The sequence below is a fragment of the Coloeus monedula genome (assembly GCF_965178545.1).
Source record: "Coloeus monedula genome assembly, chromosome: 2".
Classification (NCBI taxonomy): Eukaryota; Metazoa; Chordata; class Aves; order Passeriformes; family Corvidae; genus Coloeus; species Coloeus monedula.
In genome coordinates, this window is record NC_138782.1 from 104,638,360 (window position 1) to 104,655,667 (window position 17,308).

The 17,308-nt window shown below is 39.5% G+C and overlaps 1 protein-coding gene across 1 annotated transcript in view; it reads left to right on the top strand.

Moving 5' to 3' along the window:
- Positions 1-217: 217 nt before the first annotated feature.
- ASAP2 (ArfGAP with SH3 domain, ankyrin repeat and PH domain 2) overlaps positions 218-17,308 on the top strand; it is an 86,459-nt gene continuing 69,368 nt past the window's right edge. The window contains exon 1 of the mRNA XM_082277112.1: positions 218-349. Within this exon, the coding sequence (XP_082133238.1) occupies positions 224-349 (126 nt within the window). The 5' untranslated portion in view covers positions 218-223. The remainder of the gene's footprint in view (positions 350-17,308) is intronic.

Genomic DNA, 17,308 nt, shown 5'->3' on the forward strand with positions numbered 1-17,308 from the left:
TGCGTGACCGCGCGGGAGGAGCAGGAGGAGGAGTGTGGGTGCGGGGAATTTCCTTGTGTGGCGGCGGAGGAACAACACCGCTCCAGACGGCGGGGCTGCGAGGAGGGCGCTGCCGCCGCCGGTTGCCGAGCGATGTGAGGGGGAGCCCCCCCTACGCCCTCCCCTCCGTGCCCCTGGAGCCGCCTGCTTTCCCCCTCCCTCCCCTCCTCATCCCCGCCCCGCCATGCCGGACCAGATCTCCGTGTCGGAATTCGTGTCCGAGACCAATGAGGATTACAAGTCACCCACCGCCTCCAACTTCACCACCCGGATGGCCCAGTGCAGGAACACGGTGACGGCCATCGAGGAGGTGAGCCCGGGCGGGGGGCGCGGGGCGCGCAGCCCTCTCTGGCCTGGCTGCAGAGAACAAGGCGCTACCGGCGCTGGCTCCTGCCGCTCCCTCTCCCGCCCGGCCCCGAGCAGCGCCCTCGGCTGCCGCTCGGAGGAAATGGGGCTCGCCCGAGTGGAGAGGGGAAAGAAAAGGAGCGGGGGAAGGGCCGGGGCGTCGCTCCCCTGGCCCGCGGGGTTCTCGCTCCGCCCGGCCCTCAGCGCACCGCGGGGCAGGGTCGCTCGCCGCCTTCAGCTGTAGGAGCCGGAGCCGTCGCTTTTCGCTCCTCCTGTCGCCCGAGGAACCGTATCGGAATACGGGCGGTTCCGTCCGCTTTCCTCGTTCCTGGGGGAGGGGGGGGAGGAACTTGAACTCTGCAGTCTCCCCCGTCAGCCCCTTCCTTCACACCGGCACCTGAACCGCCTTGGCCTCGCCAGCTGCCGTGTGGGGCTTCGGCTTTCCCTGTCTGACCTTTCTCCGAGTGTGTATCTGCCTGCCTCCGGGCACAGGTGGGATTTAATCTGCCTTCCAGTTCCCGCATACAGAAATTTAAACGCACTCCCCCCGGGCATACGGTTTAAGGCAGCCTTCCCTGGGGATCCGCTCCCTCAGGGCCGTGCCCGCCCTTCGGTGTGCGGGATCCCGAGCTCCCTCTTCCCTGCCTCCTCCGGGACAGCCGGGCTGCGGGTGCCTGGCGTGAGCCGCTTTTGTCTCGCCAAAAGCTGGGTGTTTCTCTGTCTTCAAAGATACTCGGAACGTGCCGTTGAACCTGATGGCGAGAGCTCACCCTCCCTCCCACGGGGGATGTCTGCCAGCAGTCGGGAGAGGGAGACTCTTTTCCCTCCTGTTTCAAATCAGAGGGAAATGTGGGACAGGTCTGAACACAGTGAGAGCACATTCCACATCCTAGTCATACACGCACAATGAAATGAGAAGCGTCTGTGTATCTTGACTCCTCTAGCAGCTTCTCCGAAGTAACTTGTAGGAGGGGGGAGTCTTACTTGTGCTGCAGATTAATTTGCTCCATCTACCTGTTACATCAGTTCTTACAGCATGCGTTTAGTTGATTTGTTTTGCAGTAAGCATGTATTTTAAAAAGAGCCTCTTCAGCAAAAAGAATCTTGTCAGCAGTTGATATCCCTTCTTACAAAAGAACTGCCACTAGCAATTGATTATTAACGTGTCTTAAGTGAACAAAACCCAGGTTAGGTGTTTAAACACCCTTTTCAGGATTTTCCTGTTTTGCCAGTTCCCAAAACCACTAAAGCAAGGAGTTGAATTCAAAATAATCTTGTTCCTGAGGTAATTTTCTGCCATGCAAGCTTGCACTTATATGCCTGGATTTAATTATGCTTTATTAACCCGATAGTCTTAAGATCAACAATTCTGTAACAAAGACAACCTCGTCTTGAATATTTACAGTAATGAATCATTTTAATTGCAAGGTAGAACTGCTTAAAATTGATTAATACAAGATCGAAGTTGGTATAAGTGTTTAGGTCAAAAGCAGTTTTGTGAGATTTAGAGATTTTTATAACAGTTTTTTTAAAAAACTGTTTTTTCTCTAGGTCGAATTTAGTGGATCGGTGTTTGATTTTTAATGGAACTCAATCAGAACGTATCTGTATGTTTCTGGTATTAGCTGCTGTCTGCTAGCTTAGTTAAATTATCTTTAGTAATAATGATGGTAAAGAATGGGCCTAGTAAAGTTTGCAAGGCAGGAGGTGAGAGATTGCAGAAACTGGCAGTAGCTGTTAATAGTATTGATCTATCTGGCACTTCTGGCAAAATATCAGCAGTTCCTGCCTGTTTGTGCTGCTGTCTGAAAGCATGTGTGGAAATAACTACAGAATCTTTTTTTCTGTGATTTGTCAAGAACAACAAACATATTTTCATGGTTTCAAAATGGTGAATTTTTTTTTCAGACTTAGACTTATTTGGTTTGGAAATACTCAGGTCCTTTAGCATGACGTGCCTGGTTTTTCAGGTTCTTGGATAAAAAGCTGTCTATAAATTCTGTAATAGAGAAGCCAGGGCTCAGCACCTCTTTTCTGGAAGGCTGGGCAAGAAGTAGTTCATCAACTTGTTATGAACTAAAGCTTATTAAAGAATGCATCTAAAAATGTACAGGGAATACAAAGAACCTGTGCATTTCCAGTGGCACTGGTACCGTGAAGCATTGGTTTCCAGAGCACACTGCTCTCTTGCAGCAGGCAGTGTAGTTCTGGGAGCTAGGAAGTCTGGCTGCGTATGATTGAGGGCATGTGTTACTTTAAAGCAGTTAATAGGTAAGTTGAAACTGGCTGACTGCTGACTTTGTGTATGCACAAATTTGAACAAGTGACTGTAAGAGCTAGTTTATTAACTGAAGACACATTTTTGCCTCCCAGGATATTGTATACATTTATTAAATCAACAGATTAAGTGGTTAGTACTGATACTTAGAGGAAGTCTCTTTACTGCTATTCCTAAAAAGTCTGGTTCTGGAATGGCGGGTACAACTGCCTGCATGAAGCCAGCTCTAGCCTCCCAAGTCTGGCGCTCCCTTGGGACCTGGGGAGGCAGTGCAGAAGCACAGGAGGGGGAGGCTACTGTGACTTGTTAGCCTGAGCTCAACTCTCCGCAAACACAGATATTTTTTCACATCCCACTGGGATGTCTTTTGCACTTAACATCGCTAGCTACTAGTTTCGTAATTCTTAGTTAATTAGTAGGTATCTAATAGTGTCTTAAAAGTTTAGTTAATGAAGCTTTCCATGGTGGAGTGGAAGAGGCTTGTTAAGTGAGGAAATCAATAAGATGTTGGACAATTAGAAGTGTATAATTTATCTATATGTCTTCGTGAGCTTTTAAGGTGTTGCCTTAAATCTGAACTTGGATTAACTAACCTCTGTCAGTTTCATAGTATGGTTGATTCTTAGTATCAGTGGAAAATACTTTCAGTTTTACTGGTTACAGACCATGGATCATGGCTTTTGAGATCACCAGAAATGCCTGCATTGCAGTTTGGGAACTGGTGCCTGTTCAAACACTTGCAGAAGGAGAATCTGATTCTTTGCTGAATCTGTTTCTTTGCTCTCAGTAGTGGAAAAGGGATTAGGAAAGGCATGCTTGTGGAACACAAAGTGATTTCAAAGGAAAAGGAATCATATAATTTCTGCATTGTTCTCAGATTAGGATGTTGCTTAGAAAAATGTTGGGAATCTTTAGCTTCTCCTGAAACAAAATTACTAGTGAGCCATATGTCACAGGCCCTTACAGGTTATTGTTTAATCTTTACATGTGTGATAGTGACTAAGATTAAACAAAATTTATTGATAGAGTGCAGAGCATGGTCACATGATTGGGGGAGGAGTTGCTTGAAATCAGTAATCTGGTCTGACAACTGCAGCCTTTTTAATTGTCTGTTCCTATTAAAGGTCACGGGATCTAAAAATTTGTGGTGACCATTCTTAAACTATGAATGCTTAAAAATCTGGTTTTAGTACTGCTGTTACTTAGAACACACACTTCTCTCTTTCGTATGATATAAGTTAAATAAAATAGTCCCTAAATTGTAGTGAAACCTGCAAAGTGATCCTAGTAGGTGTGATAATTTTAGAGATTTTTAGAAATTAGTTTAAAGAGAAATTAATGACTAGAATCTAATTGTGCCACTTCTTTTCTGAAGCATGGGTTAAGGTTTACAATAAAGCCCATATTTCTGTTCTGACTGTTTATTGGGGTCCAGTGCTGGACCAAGTAAGTAGGATAGGGAGCCATTTTGCAGGCTGATAGGTAAATAGAGAGTAGCAGGCAGTCCCTGTGCAGAAGACATTTCCATCTAAATCAGGACTTGAGGTACAAAGTTTACTTTTTACTACTTAAACTTCACTGTGTGCACAGATTTCCCTGTGAAGAGACGAGAATGAAAACACTGAGAGAAGTTTAATAGGTTACTGGAACACCTTGACAGCATAGTGGCATTTGCCACCAGAATAAATGTGTTCTAAAAAGTAGACAGGACAAACGTGGTGGAAATATGTGAAATGTACAATCTAAAGAAACAGTATAGTGGTACCAAAGGTGGTTTTAGTCCTCTGGACAAAAACAGATTCCAATTGTTTACAGTCTATTTAGAAACCACTCAAGGAATTTTTGTAAAAGCTGAGAAATTAATGTTAAAGGCATAACTTGTAATTTCACGTGTCTACTTGCCTTTGTTTTGTAGGTCCCGTTCCATGATTATTATACCTCAATAATTATGTTATTTTACACTTTAAAAGGTTTTTTTTTTAATTACCACTCCTACAAATGCAGCATGTCCTTTCAGTATCAAATCCTTTTCTACCTCGCTGTCATTTATAATGCAAGTATTTTGTATCAGAAATGGCAACATCTTCTTGCCACCTAAGGCAATCCATGGTTTTCAGCTGGTTTGGAGAGGTGTAAAGGATTGAGGCTTATTGAATTTGATTCCCTCTTGTATGGTACAATTCTGTAATTTTCTCTTCTGCATTTTGGTTCTGCAAAGCTAACAAGAGGGAGATGTAGTAACAGCTTGGTAGGGTGGGGGAATGTGAGTCTGGATACATGGATACACCTGGATGTTTACTTTTTGCTTGCTACATTTATAGGACTGGATTCTGTTTTCCTATAGTCTATGTTTGTGCCTTGGGTTTAAAAGTTACATGAAGAGGATATTTCTGTATAGTTTGAGAAGCAGTAGGAAATGTAATATACTGTACTGCATTTTGAGAAATCTACTACTCTTTCTTGTATATTTCTTTTTAATAAAATATATCTTTATGCCCACTATAGCATGCTTTTTTAGTAGAACATATTTGCACACTTTTCTTACCTCATTACTAAAAACACTTCCATAAATACATGTTGTTTAAAGCTTTTTTTGTGTTCCACTTCTGCTTCCTTTCTGGAATCATGATTCTCTGTCATCAGCATCCAGAGAGGTTTCTGGAAAAGTCATTATAACACAAAAGGCATGATGATTTCAAAAGGAGTGTGGGAATTGTTTTCTTTTGAGAGGAATATAGAGGATGAAATTTGCAGAAATACATGAGCTAAACTGTCCATCTTCAGCTGGAGCTTTGTGGACATTTTCAAATAGACAGTTTAAACCTTAAAACTTTAAAGTCAATGTGCAGTCAGTTAAAACAATGTCAAACCATATAAATAGTTTTCTGTGCACCTTACCTTGGTGCATTTGGTGATGAATCTGCTTCACATTACCAAATGCTTTCTAGGAGGATGAATGAAAAATATATATCTTTCTGAAGTATTTTACTAATTGTGGGTTTTGTATTTTGATTTTTCCATAATGTTGCTGTATTTTTCAAAACCATCTTATCTGAATCTAGTGCACTTCATGCTGATGCTAGAAGAGAGTAATGTAGAAAGGGGCTACTTTTGCTTAGTTTTAACCCACCTTCACTTCCTCGTCTTATCTTTATGTTGTTCTCTGTATTCCATAATATGCAGCAGTTGGGTAAAGGTGAAGCCTTTATTCGAAAGGCATTGCAAAGTCACAGGACAATAGCCTAATCCCTGCTCCAAAATTCTTACAGTCCACATGTCAAGTGAATATGGCTGATGAATACAGCTGGAGAAATGCAAGAAAACTTGGTGCACCTGACTAGTGTAGTGTGTTAGTAGCTGAACCACTGTGAACAGCTTTCTTTTTATTCATATGCATTGGGGTAGTGGTAATTAAACACTTAGTTCAAACCCTTAAATCTATTATTTTTTTATATTTTCCACCTTCCATATGTGCGATTATGCATATGTATTACATACAGCTGTTTCCTGTGTAAACTCCAGCACTGCACCTTCTGAGCCTCACTCTTGACAGCCCACACGGTCTGTCTGCCCCAGTTTCCCAGAATCAATCCTTCCGCTTAAAGGAAAGGTTGTTCACTCTTTCATCACCTGACAAAAGTCAGGTCTAGCCTTGTTTAGGTTAACTTTTCCCTCTCTTTTCTTGGGTATCAAACTTCTCTATCCTTTTAAATGTTTACAGTCTCCTTATCTTTCTTAATTTCTTGAAACTCCTTTGTTACAGTGATTTTTGGTGCTTTGTCCTGTCTCTGTGGAGGTCCCTGCCTTGGCCCAGCCCTGTCCAAGGTACTGGAGCAATGGCTGGAGCTCAGGTGGTCTTCATGCTAAGATGAAATGTCTCTCATGGATGGGCCAGTGGCAAGAGCCTTCACTTATTCTCAGTCCTTGCTGTCTCCAAATAAATCTTCTATTCTTCTTGAAGTTGCTAGAGAGGGAAGAAGCCATGTTACAGTCAGGCATCTGTCACGGCAAGCCAAGCTGCTGACTTTTATACAAGGAAACAGAAGCAGGAGAGGCTAATGTGAGAATTGCTGATTTAAAGGCAGGAATCAAGTGGATGTTGTGGAAACAAGCGAAGCGTTTGTTGAATAGTAGGGGCTGAATTAATTGTGTACTAAAAACAAAACAAAGACATTAAAAGCAAAACATATACATATATACATATATAAATATAGGGGAAAAGTCATTAAACTGAGAGCTGGTGAGGTTAATAGAACTGAAGAGAGTTTATGTCCTAAAGCCTGAAAAATGTTCATTAAATATCCCAGGAAAGGGCAACATTTTTGGGAAATGTACAGACTTGAAACACCCCAGGAAGAATATCACAAATCATCTGAACCTGTCAGACATGGGAAGAAAAAGCCAGGTATTCAGAGGAAAGTTTTGTATTAAAAAATATGTGCAAGGATAAAAGACAAATTTGCAAAGGTCAAGTTTCTTTAGGAATGACAGAAGGCAATAAAGAAAACAAAAGCACTCCTAAGCACATAGAGTTGCAAGGAGGAAAAGAAGAGATAATATGCAGTTAGAATGTAGTAGTGTTAAAGATAATGTAGGTATTGCCAAATCTAAACAAGTTCTGTGCTGCAGTTTTTGAGCTCAAAGTGTGGGAGAAGGTTAGAATGGATAGCAGGAATAGAGATGCAAGTAAGCAAGGCAATAAACAAAATTGTGAGCTTAAAGCCCTCAGTTTGTTGGGGCTGGTTAACTTACTCCCAGGATTCTGAAAGAGCTAAGATGGTAACTAGCAAATATTTCTGACAAATCCTCTGAAGACTAGAATGATATCTGATGTAGCACAGAGGGTTAAAAAGGCAGGGATGGAAAGAATAGGAGAAATATTTACATTAAAAAAAAATCAGTGCAATAATGCAGAAATGCAGACCATGACTATTAAATTGAGGAGAGGTGTTCTTACTTAAAGGTTGCAAGTATTACTGGATGAGTGGCAAGCAAGTAACCAGTTCCCCTCCTGCTTCCAGAAGTGCTTGAAAAACACTATAAACATGCATTTACAGCAATTACCACTGCTATGCAAGATGACAGTACTTTCGCATTTGTAGCATAGTCAAATGTGCAAGAGGTTCACATTAGGAGAAATTGTGTGTCTCCTTGTTTACTCTTTCATCACGACTGGAAGTTGCTTATGGGAAAACAGAATTACTGAGAATCATACTTGTGAAGCTGTACAAGGTGGTTACACCCAGGTTTCATATAGCATTAAAATACCTCCTTTGGTCCATTTGTAACTGAGACAGATTTTTTTTTTTTTCTTTAACCCAGCTGGAAAATGCAGTTCTAGTTACAGGACAAGCAGAAGTTCGGAGTTTGTAACTATTGACTTTATTGCAAATTGATGGCAGGACTTTTTTTTGGTAGCCTTTTCCCCACACAGTCTCACGTTTGTTAGCACAACGCTTAAGCTCTTCTGTAGGCAGAATGCTTACTGTGTGTAGCTGCTCTTGCTGGGGACAGAGACATCAGCTCAAACAGTCTTGGTATTAGAGGTGAGATTTTCTGTGATTAAGGTGACCACAAACTTCCTTTGTTTGGACTAAATCTAGACTTCTTTTCTGAAGTTTACATCAATTTAGGGATTAAGTAGTCAAGTAAATTTGGCTGGAAAACAACAAAAAATGATAACAAAAGAAAAGGAAGACTCACAAAGTAAGGAGCACCTGAAATGTTTAAGAGGTAATGTGAAGATCAGTCAAATGTGAAGAACAAGAAAAGGAAATCTGAATTAAAAACAAACTGAGAGATGAGAGAGTTATCCAGAAGCAGAAGTAGTGTAGTGGCATATGAGGAGTTGAAGGGTCAGGAATTGCCATTTGGGCAGAAGCATTAAGGAGGGGATAAGGAAATGCATCAAAAATCTGAGGAAGTTCAAAGGAATTGGAATTGACAGGAACTGCAGAGGAAGAGGGAGTGTGGCACTGTTCACACAGGAAGTAGGATGAAAACACAGGGCTGAGAATGTGGGGGCAGGGCTAATGTGAAAAGGATCAGTATCGCAAGGAGGAGGGCAGGAATATAGGGAAGGGGTAGTGGGGGAGGACAGGGAATAATGATCTCTTAGCTACATCCTACTGTGTAGTTTAGGAGTGGAAGAAGAGTTCTGTATGTTCCCCAGAAAATGGGACATAATACTAGGAGTTATGCAGGCTTTATGAGATATGATATGTATCTCAATTTTATTTGGAAAAAGAAAATAATTTACCTTGTAGGGGAAAATTTATTGATGGAGAAACCAAGATACAGTATTGTAACTGAATAGGCTTTTTCTTATGAGCAATGCTGCTTTGCAGGAAATTAGCTTGGGTGGTGTGATTCAGTACTTTTCATCTCAAGTAGTAGGCTTTGTTTTCAAGTGAGTAGGTGTTGGACAGAATTTGAAAAATTTGCTTCTTTGTGTGTGTGAACTCTGCTTCACAAAAATATTTACTATGTAAGTGGCATACTGTGCAGTGAAGTGTATTTCTTTGGAGTATATTCTTTAAGAGGTGGCTGTAAAAGTTAACATGAAAGAAGATATAGTATAAATTCTAGCATCTGACTTGTTAAACCAAGAAGAAATAGAGAACTAAGAGAGAAGGCTGAAACTCTGCTCCTTATTGTCTTGGAGCAGTGTGGTGTTCAGAACCATCTGCTGTTTGTGGACCCCTCAGCTATCCCTGATTAAAGATCAGATTATCAATGTAGTTCTAGTCTGAAATCTATAATTCTGTCTAGGCATTATGCTAAGTATGCGTGTAGATACATCAAAACAGCTGAAGTGATTAAAGCTGAACAAATTACTTTCACATTCCTGAAAGCTTTGTACTACATTTAAAAAGCATATAGGAAGGGAAAATAGTAGTGGAGGGATGTAGACGTTCTTATGGATTATTTTCTCATGTTTTATGATTTCTGTTCATTGTTTGTGAAAGATTTCTTTCCTAGAATATGCAATTTCAAGGAAACTTAGGCTGTATTCTAGGGAAGTCAACTCAGAAACAAATGTATTTAGTAATCATTTTAAGCCCCTTCAGTCAAACAGGATTACTGTTTGGCTATTACAATAGAAATTTCCTTAGCACTTGCAAACACAGAACTGGTCTGTAGTCACATGCAAAACATGCACTATGGAGTCTTGCAAAGCACATGTTTCTAGTAATTTGTTTATTTTCCAGCACTGTAGGTGTATGTTACACAACAATAGAAAAAATGCCAGCAGAGTCCTCCTACACTCTGAGCTCCATGTGAACTAGATGCTAATTGGGCTGATGAGAACAGCATTGAAGAAGCAATGAAGTAGTAAATCTTTTGTAAGCTGCTTTTTGTTTGGTTTCATTCATTCTCCTGCTTAGTTCACTCTCTTCAGTTGCTTAAATGGTCTGGATGTAGATGACAAGCATCTCATGTAAGTATTTCCAGCCCAGTCTGTTCTAGGGATGGAGTGGTCATGTTTGCCACTGCCTTCCCTGTCCCCCAGGCAATGTGGATGTGGCACTAGTGCAAGGACGCATGGTGCTTGGTTACATATCGATCCAAGCATTTGTCTCTTCTGCTTCAAATCAGTTGATTCAGTAGCTGTTTCCTATTTCATTTAAAAGCAACAAAAGTTCTGATAGGCCTGGACATGCTTCTGTGTTCTAAATTGCTTCAATTTTAAATGCAGAAGTTCTTTGTCTTATGTAGTGTTTTGTCTTAGGTACCAGCTCTGTACGAATTTACCTTCCTGGTGCTTCACTGATGATACAGGGAAGTACTGTCTATTCCATTTTATAGATACCTTCCATGACATGAACTCTAATTATTTTGGCAAAGTCCACTGTGTTGTGTCAATATTATGTAAATGAGTATTATATACCTACTGTTTGGTACACTAAGAATTGCGTCACTTAAGATTCACTTATACTTTGGGGCAGCTGTCTCTAGTGACAGGAGTGTCTGCACTGTTAATTTTAGTTATACTTAAAACTGTAGAAATTCCAGTAGAATTTAAGATCATTGGTTTCAAGGTTGTAGTAGTGTCCTGTGATTTCTGAGTTGGACACCTAAAATGAATGACAACATGTGACAGTTCAGATGCATTCTTTCATTTAAAAACAAATTCCCAAATGGAATTCATAGGATATTATGTTTATGCATTTGTATGACAAGATTCAAGCTGTTCACAGATAGCTACAGCATGACAAAGCATCAACAAAATGAAATACATGCAATTTCTTTTCCATTTAACAAAAAGAAGAGGAAGATACTGATGTTATCAAATATTTGACTGCCATAAGTTGCAAATCTTATACTGGCATTAGTTGCTGTTAATTATACCATTGTGCAGTTACTTTTTAATGGGGAAAAGTGTATTGATACTGAGAGACCATGCAGAGATTTTCAAAGGTATAGTGAATCACAGAGAAGTTGGAGTGAAAATCCAAAAGTGGCTGAAAAGTGGCTGAAGTTTGGAAGCCACTGTAGAACAGAAATAATTTTATGGTGTTTCAAGAGAAAATAAGTTTTATCATTTGACACTGAGTTTTATGTGTAATTAATATACCATTAATATTATAGGTAGATGCTGTTCATAAATTTCTGCCCTAATAATAGAAAGATGATGTTTGATGTGCTGCTTTACCTCTGATGAATCTTGTTTTGACAGCTGGTTCCGTGTGTCCCTAGGAATAGTTGGTTCATTTGAGGTGATTTGTCTTACGCTCCTGAAGTCCCCTCTAGGTACCTCTGCCATTGTTGTGGGAATATGGTGTCCTAAGAGTTTCAGGTGTATCATAAACTAGATAGAGTTTGTGTGCCTTCTGTTCCCTTTCAGAATGGACACCTCGTATGTGTCTGCCAGAGATGTTTGTGACATTGATTTATTATTTATTTCTGTTAAGAAGCTCTCAGTGGCCTGTTAAGACTGAAGTTTGATTGCGCTCTGTTGTTGTAGACTCTTCTCTTTTCTAGACTAGTTTCTTGTCCCTAGAATTATTGGATACATAAGGAAGATAAAGGAGTTTTGGATGCGGAGGGATAGATCAGTTTATGGCATCCAGTTATCTGTGTACACACTGCAAAGGTTCTCATTTTTAGCATAGAGTAAGTACATCATACATAAAGGAAAATGTAACTGTTTAGTTTTTCGTTGTTTTCTAGAGATTGTAACAGGGGTGTCTGCTGGTTCAAGTAGAGGTTTTGAAGACTACAAATAGCAAACTAATCCATTAATATGGGAACTTTTGAGTATCTGGAAAGTGTTTTAATTTGTTAATTGCTCCCATAAATAACCAAAAATTCTCTTTTCAGAAAGCTTGTCACATGCAGAATAAAGGGGCATTATGTTCTGCAAAGATGAATTCTTGTTGCCTCTGATGATGTATACAAAGGTTTAATACTGGGGAAAAGAGTTACTGGATTGAAAAAACTGCAAAAGGAAAATCCCATCAGCCCAGCTCATCATAATGCTGTTGAATGGTAAGAGGGTGAGCATCAGCCTCTTCCAACAGCTGGACTCTGAACCATGAACGGCTTTGATGGATGCTGACAGCAGACAGAAATGCAAAAACCTGAAGCTAGGAAAAAGGTCTCTTGCAGTGTGAGGACCAGAGAATTTTGACACGAGTAAAGAGTTGGTAAATTTTACTCATCCATTTTAAGATAATCATCACTGGAACTTTAATCCTGTTGCCTATGTTACTTTATTTTACATTGTGATATATCTTAGGATGTTGCAGCATGTAATATTAAATAAATGGAGATGGACACAAAGAATTGGCTACTGCAACTGAAAAATAAACAACAATTAAATAAGGGAGTTTTATTTACACACCCTCTGTTTAAAAATGAGCAGCTGTAAAGAGTAAATGCATCATCTGTTACATTGCTTATGAGATCTGTATTTAAAGTCCAGTCATCTTTGAAAGCAGATAGCTGCAATGTTGGAGAAGGAAAGTATATTTTTCAGTGTAAAAATTGGTTTATGCAGGAGGTGGGTATGTTCTGGAGAAATAGTTAGCATAAGCAGCTTCCATTCTTTGTTTTAAGCAAGAGATTTTATTTCACAAAAATGCTTGATGTCTGTCTCCCAGTTAAGTACTGGTTGCATTTCTAAGTTTTTGTAGTGAGGGAAGCCTGTGGAAATCAATTAATACACAGACACAGCACCTGTTTTGTTTAGTGTGAAACGGTCTCATTTAGTGGCTTGTATTAATGATGTAACATTTTGTAGCTCTGAACCTCTCATTTGGGATTTCTCTTCTGATAGAAGTAGTCTGTTAGAGAATTCTGGTTTTTAGGCATCCCTTCTTTGTTTTAATGAATTCATTGTACAAAGTCATCATGCTCAGGTCTGGTTTTATACACAACATAGAGCAGTGCCAAATTCTCCCATCCTTTACCTTTGCAGCAGAATTACTGTGCACTTCCAAGTATTAATTTCCCAAAGCACTGGTATTACTTTTTTCCACTGTGCATATCCTTAGCTCAATAGTTTACTTCATTCTTCTGCCAAATACACCAGTGCTTGTTTAAACAGGTTGCCTTGGCATTGGGCCCACAAGGACCACAAACCCAGATGCTGGAGAAATAATGCTTTTGTGGAAAGGGACCTTTCAGAGATGATTCTGCCATAAACTCTGTCCTTTTTATTGCAGGTCTGTCTCTGTACCTTCAGTCTCTTTAGCTGACAGGTCTCACACCAGAGAGCTCATTTATACAAATTAACTGTCATAGCTACTGCAGTTTTTCACATGCATACTCCAAGTAAAGTAATTGCCCCAAATTAAAGTTTTTTAAATTACCATTGTTTTAGGATACATTTAGACGCTACAGTGCCTTGCTCCAGACTATGCCTGTGAGGGTTTTTTCCACCCTTTGTATCAGTCCCTCTGTGATCGTGCAAGGTGATCAGTGGAAGGAAACTGGAGAGGATTTAGAAAAGAAACTAATACATTGAAGGAGGAAATGACATAACAGTAGGAGAATGGAAAGAGGATTCTGGAGGGGGAAAACATAATTTAGGAAGTTTTTTTACCACCCTCTGTAGCAGAAAAGTGGATTGAAGCCAGCAGTGTTGACAGTTCATTTCTAGTAGAAAAATAACAAACTGAGACAGAATGTCTGTGGATATGTCTGATCTTTTGAGTCAGCAAGGATTAATTACAGCAAATATCAGATTGCCTGTAAAGATACACCAGAAAAGCCAAACTATTGTGCTTCCTGGATACAAGTATAAAAAACTTGCTGTTTTTAATTTTTAAACAAGACCAGTCCAGTGAGGCACAAGAGCCTTTTCTTGTTCTGCTGGCTCTACAATAACTACTTGATTGCCTCTCTTTTCCTTCTCTGACCAAGTTTCTTCCTGTGCCCTTTTGTTTTTGGGAAGGATGTTCCTATATGTGTTCAGCATCTGCAGCAGCCTCTGGCATTATTACTTATTTTGAAATACTGGAATGGATGAAGTGCAGGATTTATGGCTGTTGAGTAGCCTGATGTTTTGAAGCAAATTGCTAAAATTGAGAGTCAGATCTGATTTTGTTTTAAAAAAATAATGTTAAGATAACTGTGTATAGTGGATCAAATATCAGTGTGTTAGTATTTTTTTGTGTATTTGTCAGGTAGATGTTCAGTGTAGGAAAGAACACATAGGTTCCTGGCTCCAGGATAATTTTTCAAATGACACAAGGATTTATTTCCCAAAATTTTGTTACTGCTTTAGCAGTACTTCCACGCATCTGTTGTTGTTCCAGTGGACTCTTTATTTTACAAAATGGTAACCTTGAGACTTTCCTCAAATTCAGCTCCAGTTCTGTGAATACTTTCAGTGAAACCCCATCCAAATAGCTGAAAATGTGAAATAGTTACTTTATGCTTTCCAAAAAGAAGCTGCTGTGGGTAAGAAGGAAGGAATGCTTTAAAAATTTTGAACTGTTTTAAATGCAAAATAAAGTAAAGGTGATGGCCGACTCCTTCCTCTTCTTCGGTCACTACTTCCCATGGTAGTAGTGTCAAGTTTAGTTTTTTTCTTTCCCTTGTCTGGAATTAGAAAATTTGGGCTTGTTGTTTCTCTTGAGAATAGCCTGTTGGGCTATGTAGTGTTTCTGGATGAGAGTATCTCAGTCTTTTGTTTTTAGACTCATTACTGGAAAATGGGAGATTATCCTGGGGACGGATGTGTACGTGCTTTTCTTTGCTTGTTGCCCCGAACATCTGCTGTTGGCCGCTCCTGATAGAGGATATCAGGTTAAATGGAGTGTTGATCTGATCCAGTATGGCTGTTTTTCTCTTCCTTCACAGATAATTAATTATTTTCTGGGCCACAAAGGAAAAAGACACTGGTGTGAGGACACTTGCATAAGATAAAGACCGAGACTTCTGCTGTAAGTTTGGCACAAAAGATGTTTAATGAACCACTAGAGCCTGGGGACTCTCCACTTATGCTGCTACTGCCCTGGTTTTCCCCGTACCCTTTGGCTCTGTAAAAGGTGCCAAAATCATCTCTGGGATGTTCAGTTTCTGAGTTTCTGTCTTCCTGCTTTTTTTCCTCACTCAGTTAAATATGCTAATAATAGGACAGTTTGCTTCTCCTCTCTCCACTGAAAAGAGCAAATAACACATTCATCTTTTGTGCCAAACATCTCTGTTGCACAGATCTATTTAGACAATATGGATTTGGGGATTGATGCTAGTTTTTTTCTTTCCTTTTTTTTTTTTTGGGAGAGAGGGAAGCAGCACAATTAAATGTTTGAAAATTTTATATCCTGGTGGGCTTAAATCTTTCTAGGCAATGTGAAACAGACTTTAACAGCTTTATTATTATTATCATTATTATTATTATTATTACTATTTTAAAATAGGTTGAGGAGTAGGATGTGGAGTAACATTTCAGGACATTTTAGTAATCTCAGACTGATTTCTTCCTTGTAAGATGGATTTGGTTCTAGTTAGCTGACACATTTTACTGTTCAAAGTAGAAATCTTTGAAACAGAGAAAATGGAAATTGGCCTTTGACAAGTGAAACTGGACCTTGTTCCTACGTGTGGAAAAAAGCTTTGCTACTTATCACTGGTAGCTTGAGTCCTCTCTCTTGTGTTCCTTTGAAAATCTGCATTTTATTTTGATATGCTTGTTGCCCTCCCTAGTATACTTCTGACTAAAAAGTAATTTACCTTAAAAATGGTTTCATCAGATTGCCATCAGAAATCACATGAAAGTAAATGAACAGAAGACATAAATACTGTATTTGGAAAAAGATTGCACTGACAAGGACATGCTCAAGGAGGTCACTTTCAAGTTTCTGTTTCAGTTCATGTGCATAACACCAGTTCCACAACAATGTGACGACTTTTCTTATGTGCTGTAGAGAATTTGGTTTGTTTTTTTTCCCCTTAAGTAAAAGTTATATTTACTGTTTTTAACAACAGAGAAGTCTGAGTGCTCATCAGTAGAAACTGATGGGGCTATGAATATTATTTATATGGCCTCGTAGACTCAGTTGTGCTGAAACAGATGCTAAAATACAGTTTTTTGAGGCAAAACTAGAAACATTACATGGGAGGACAAAATGATTCTGCCATATGAAATGCATGGTCACTTTTCTTCTTGTTCAGGAGTTTACTGGTCATTTTAAGTGAATAAAAAGAAATGCTAGAATATGCAACATCTGAAGCCATTTTAAAATTCCCTGCTTCTGACACTACTGAGAATGCACAAAGAAGTTGAATGAGGGTGCATTTTGGTGCATGTGTGTGCATTGGGATAGTGTGTGTATATTTATGAAACAAACACAGGCTTAGAAATGTGAACTATAAAAAAGCCACAGCTGGACTTAGACTGATTTCCTAGTGCTAAGATGAGGACAAAGAAAAGGACAAGAAAATATGAAGAACAGCAGTAAAGACAAGGAGTGACATTTTCAAGTTTTATCCTGAAATGATTCCTTTGAAACACTATATATGAATAAACACCAATGCTATTCAAGTAAACAAAGTCCTCCTATTCTTTAGTCTGTAAGCAAGACTGAAATACAGTATTAAAGATGCAAAGCTTTTCATTATTTTGCCCATTAGTTGTAGGCACACATAGCCACTCTTAAATGTCATACACTATGAAAAGATTGCACCAAGGAAGGGAGGAACAGACAAAACCTCCTACAGATGCAAGTCAAATTTTCTTACCACAATTGGAAACATAGTAATTGTATTTTATAAGAGTATTAATTAATTAATTAATCTATCTGTTTATTTATCTATGTATTTATTTAAGGTCCCCCTTAAAATGGCTAGATATTTTTTATCCTTTGTTTCCTGTTTGGAAAGCTTTCCAGAACTGATTTTTCCCCCCAGTTTCTAGTCACATTTTTTTCAGGTTCAGGTACAGCTTTGCACTGATGCAGCTGAAAAGACAGGCAGGGGATGAAGAGAGAACCCAAGAAAGCCTGACCTGTACAGTTTGAACACATTAGGGTTTTATGTTTTGCTTGTTGTGTTGTCCTTGGTACTCTCTGTGGGGTATTTTCCCCACTATCCTTTGTTTTGAATTTTTATGTGGACCAGCTGTCTGGAATGGGTTGATGCTTGAGTTGTCACTGGTGTATTAGGCGCATTAGCTGCCATTTCTGTTGGACCCTG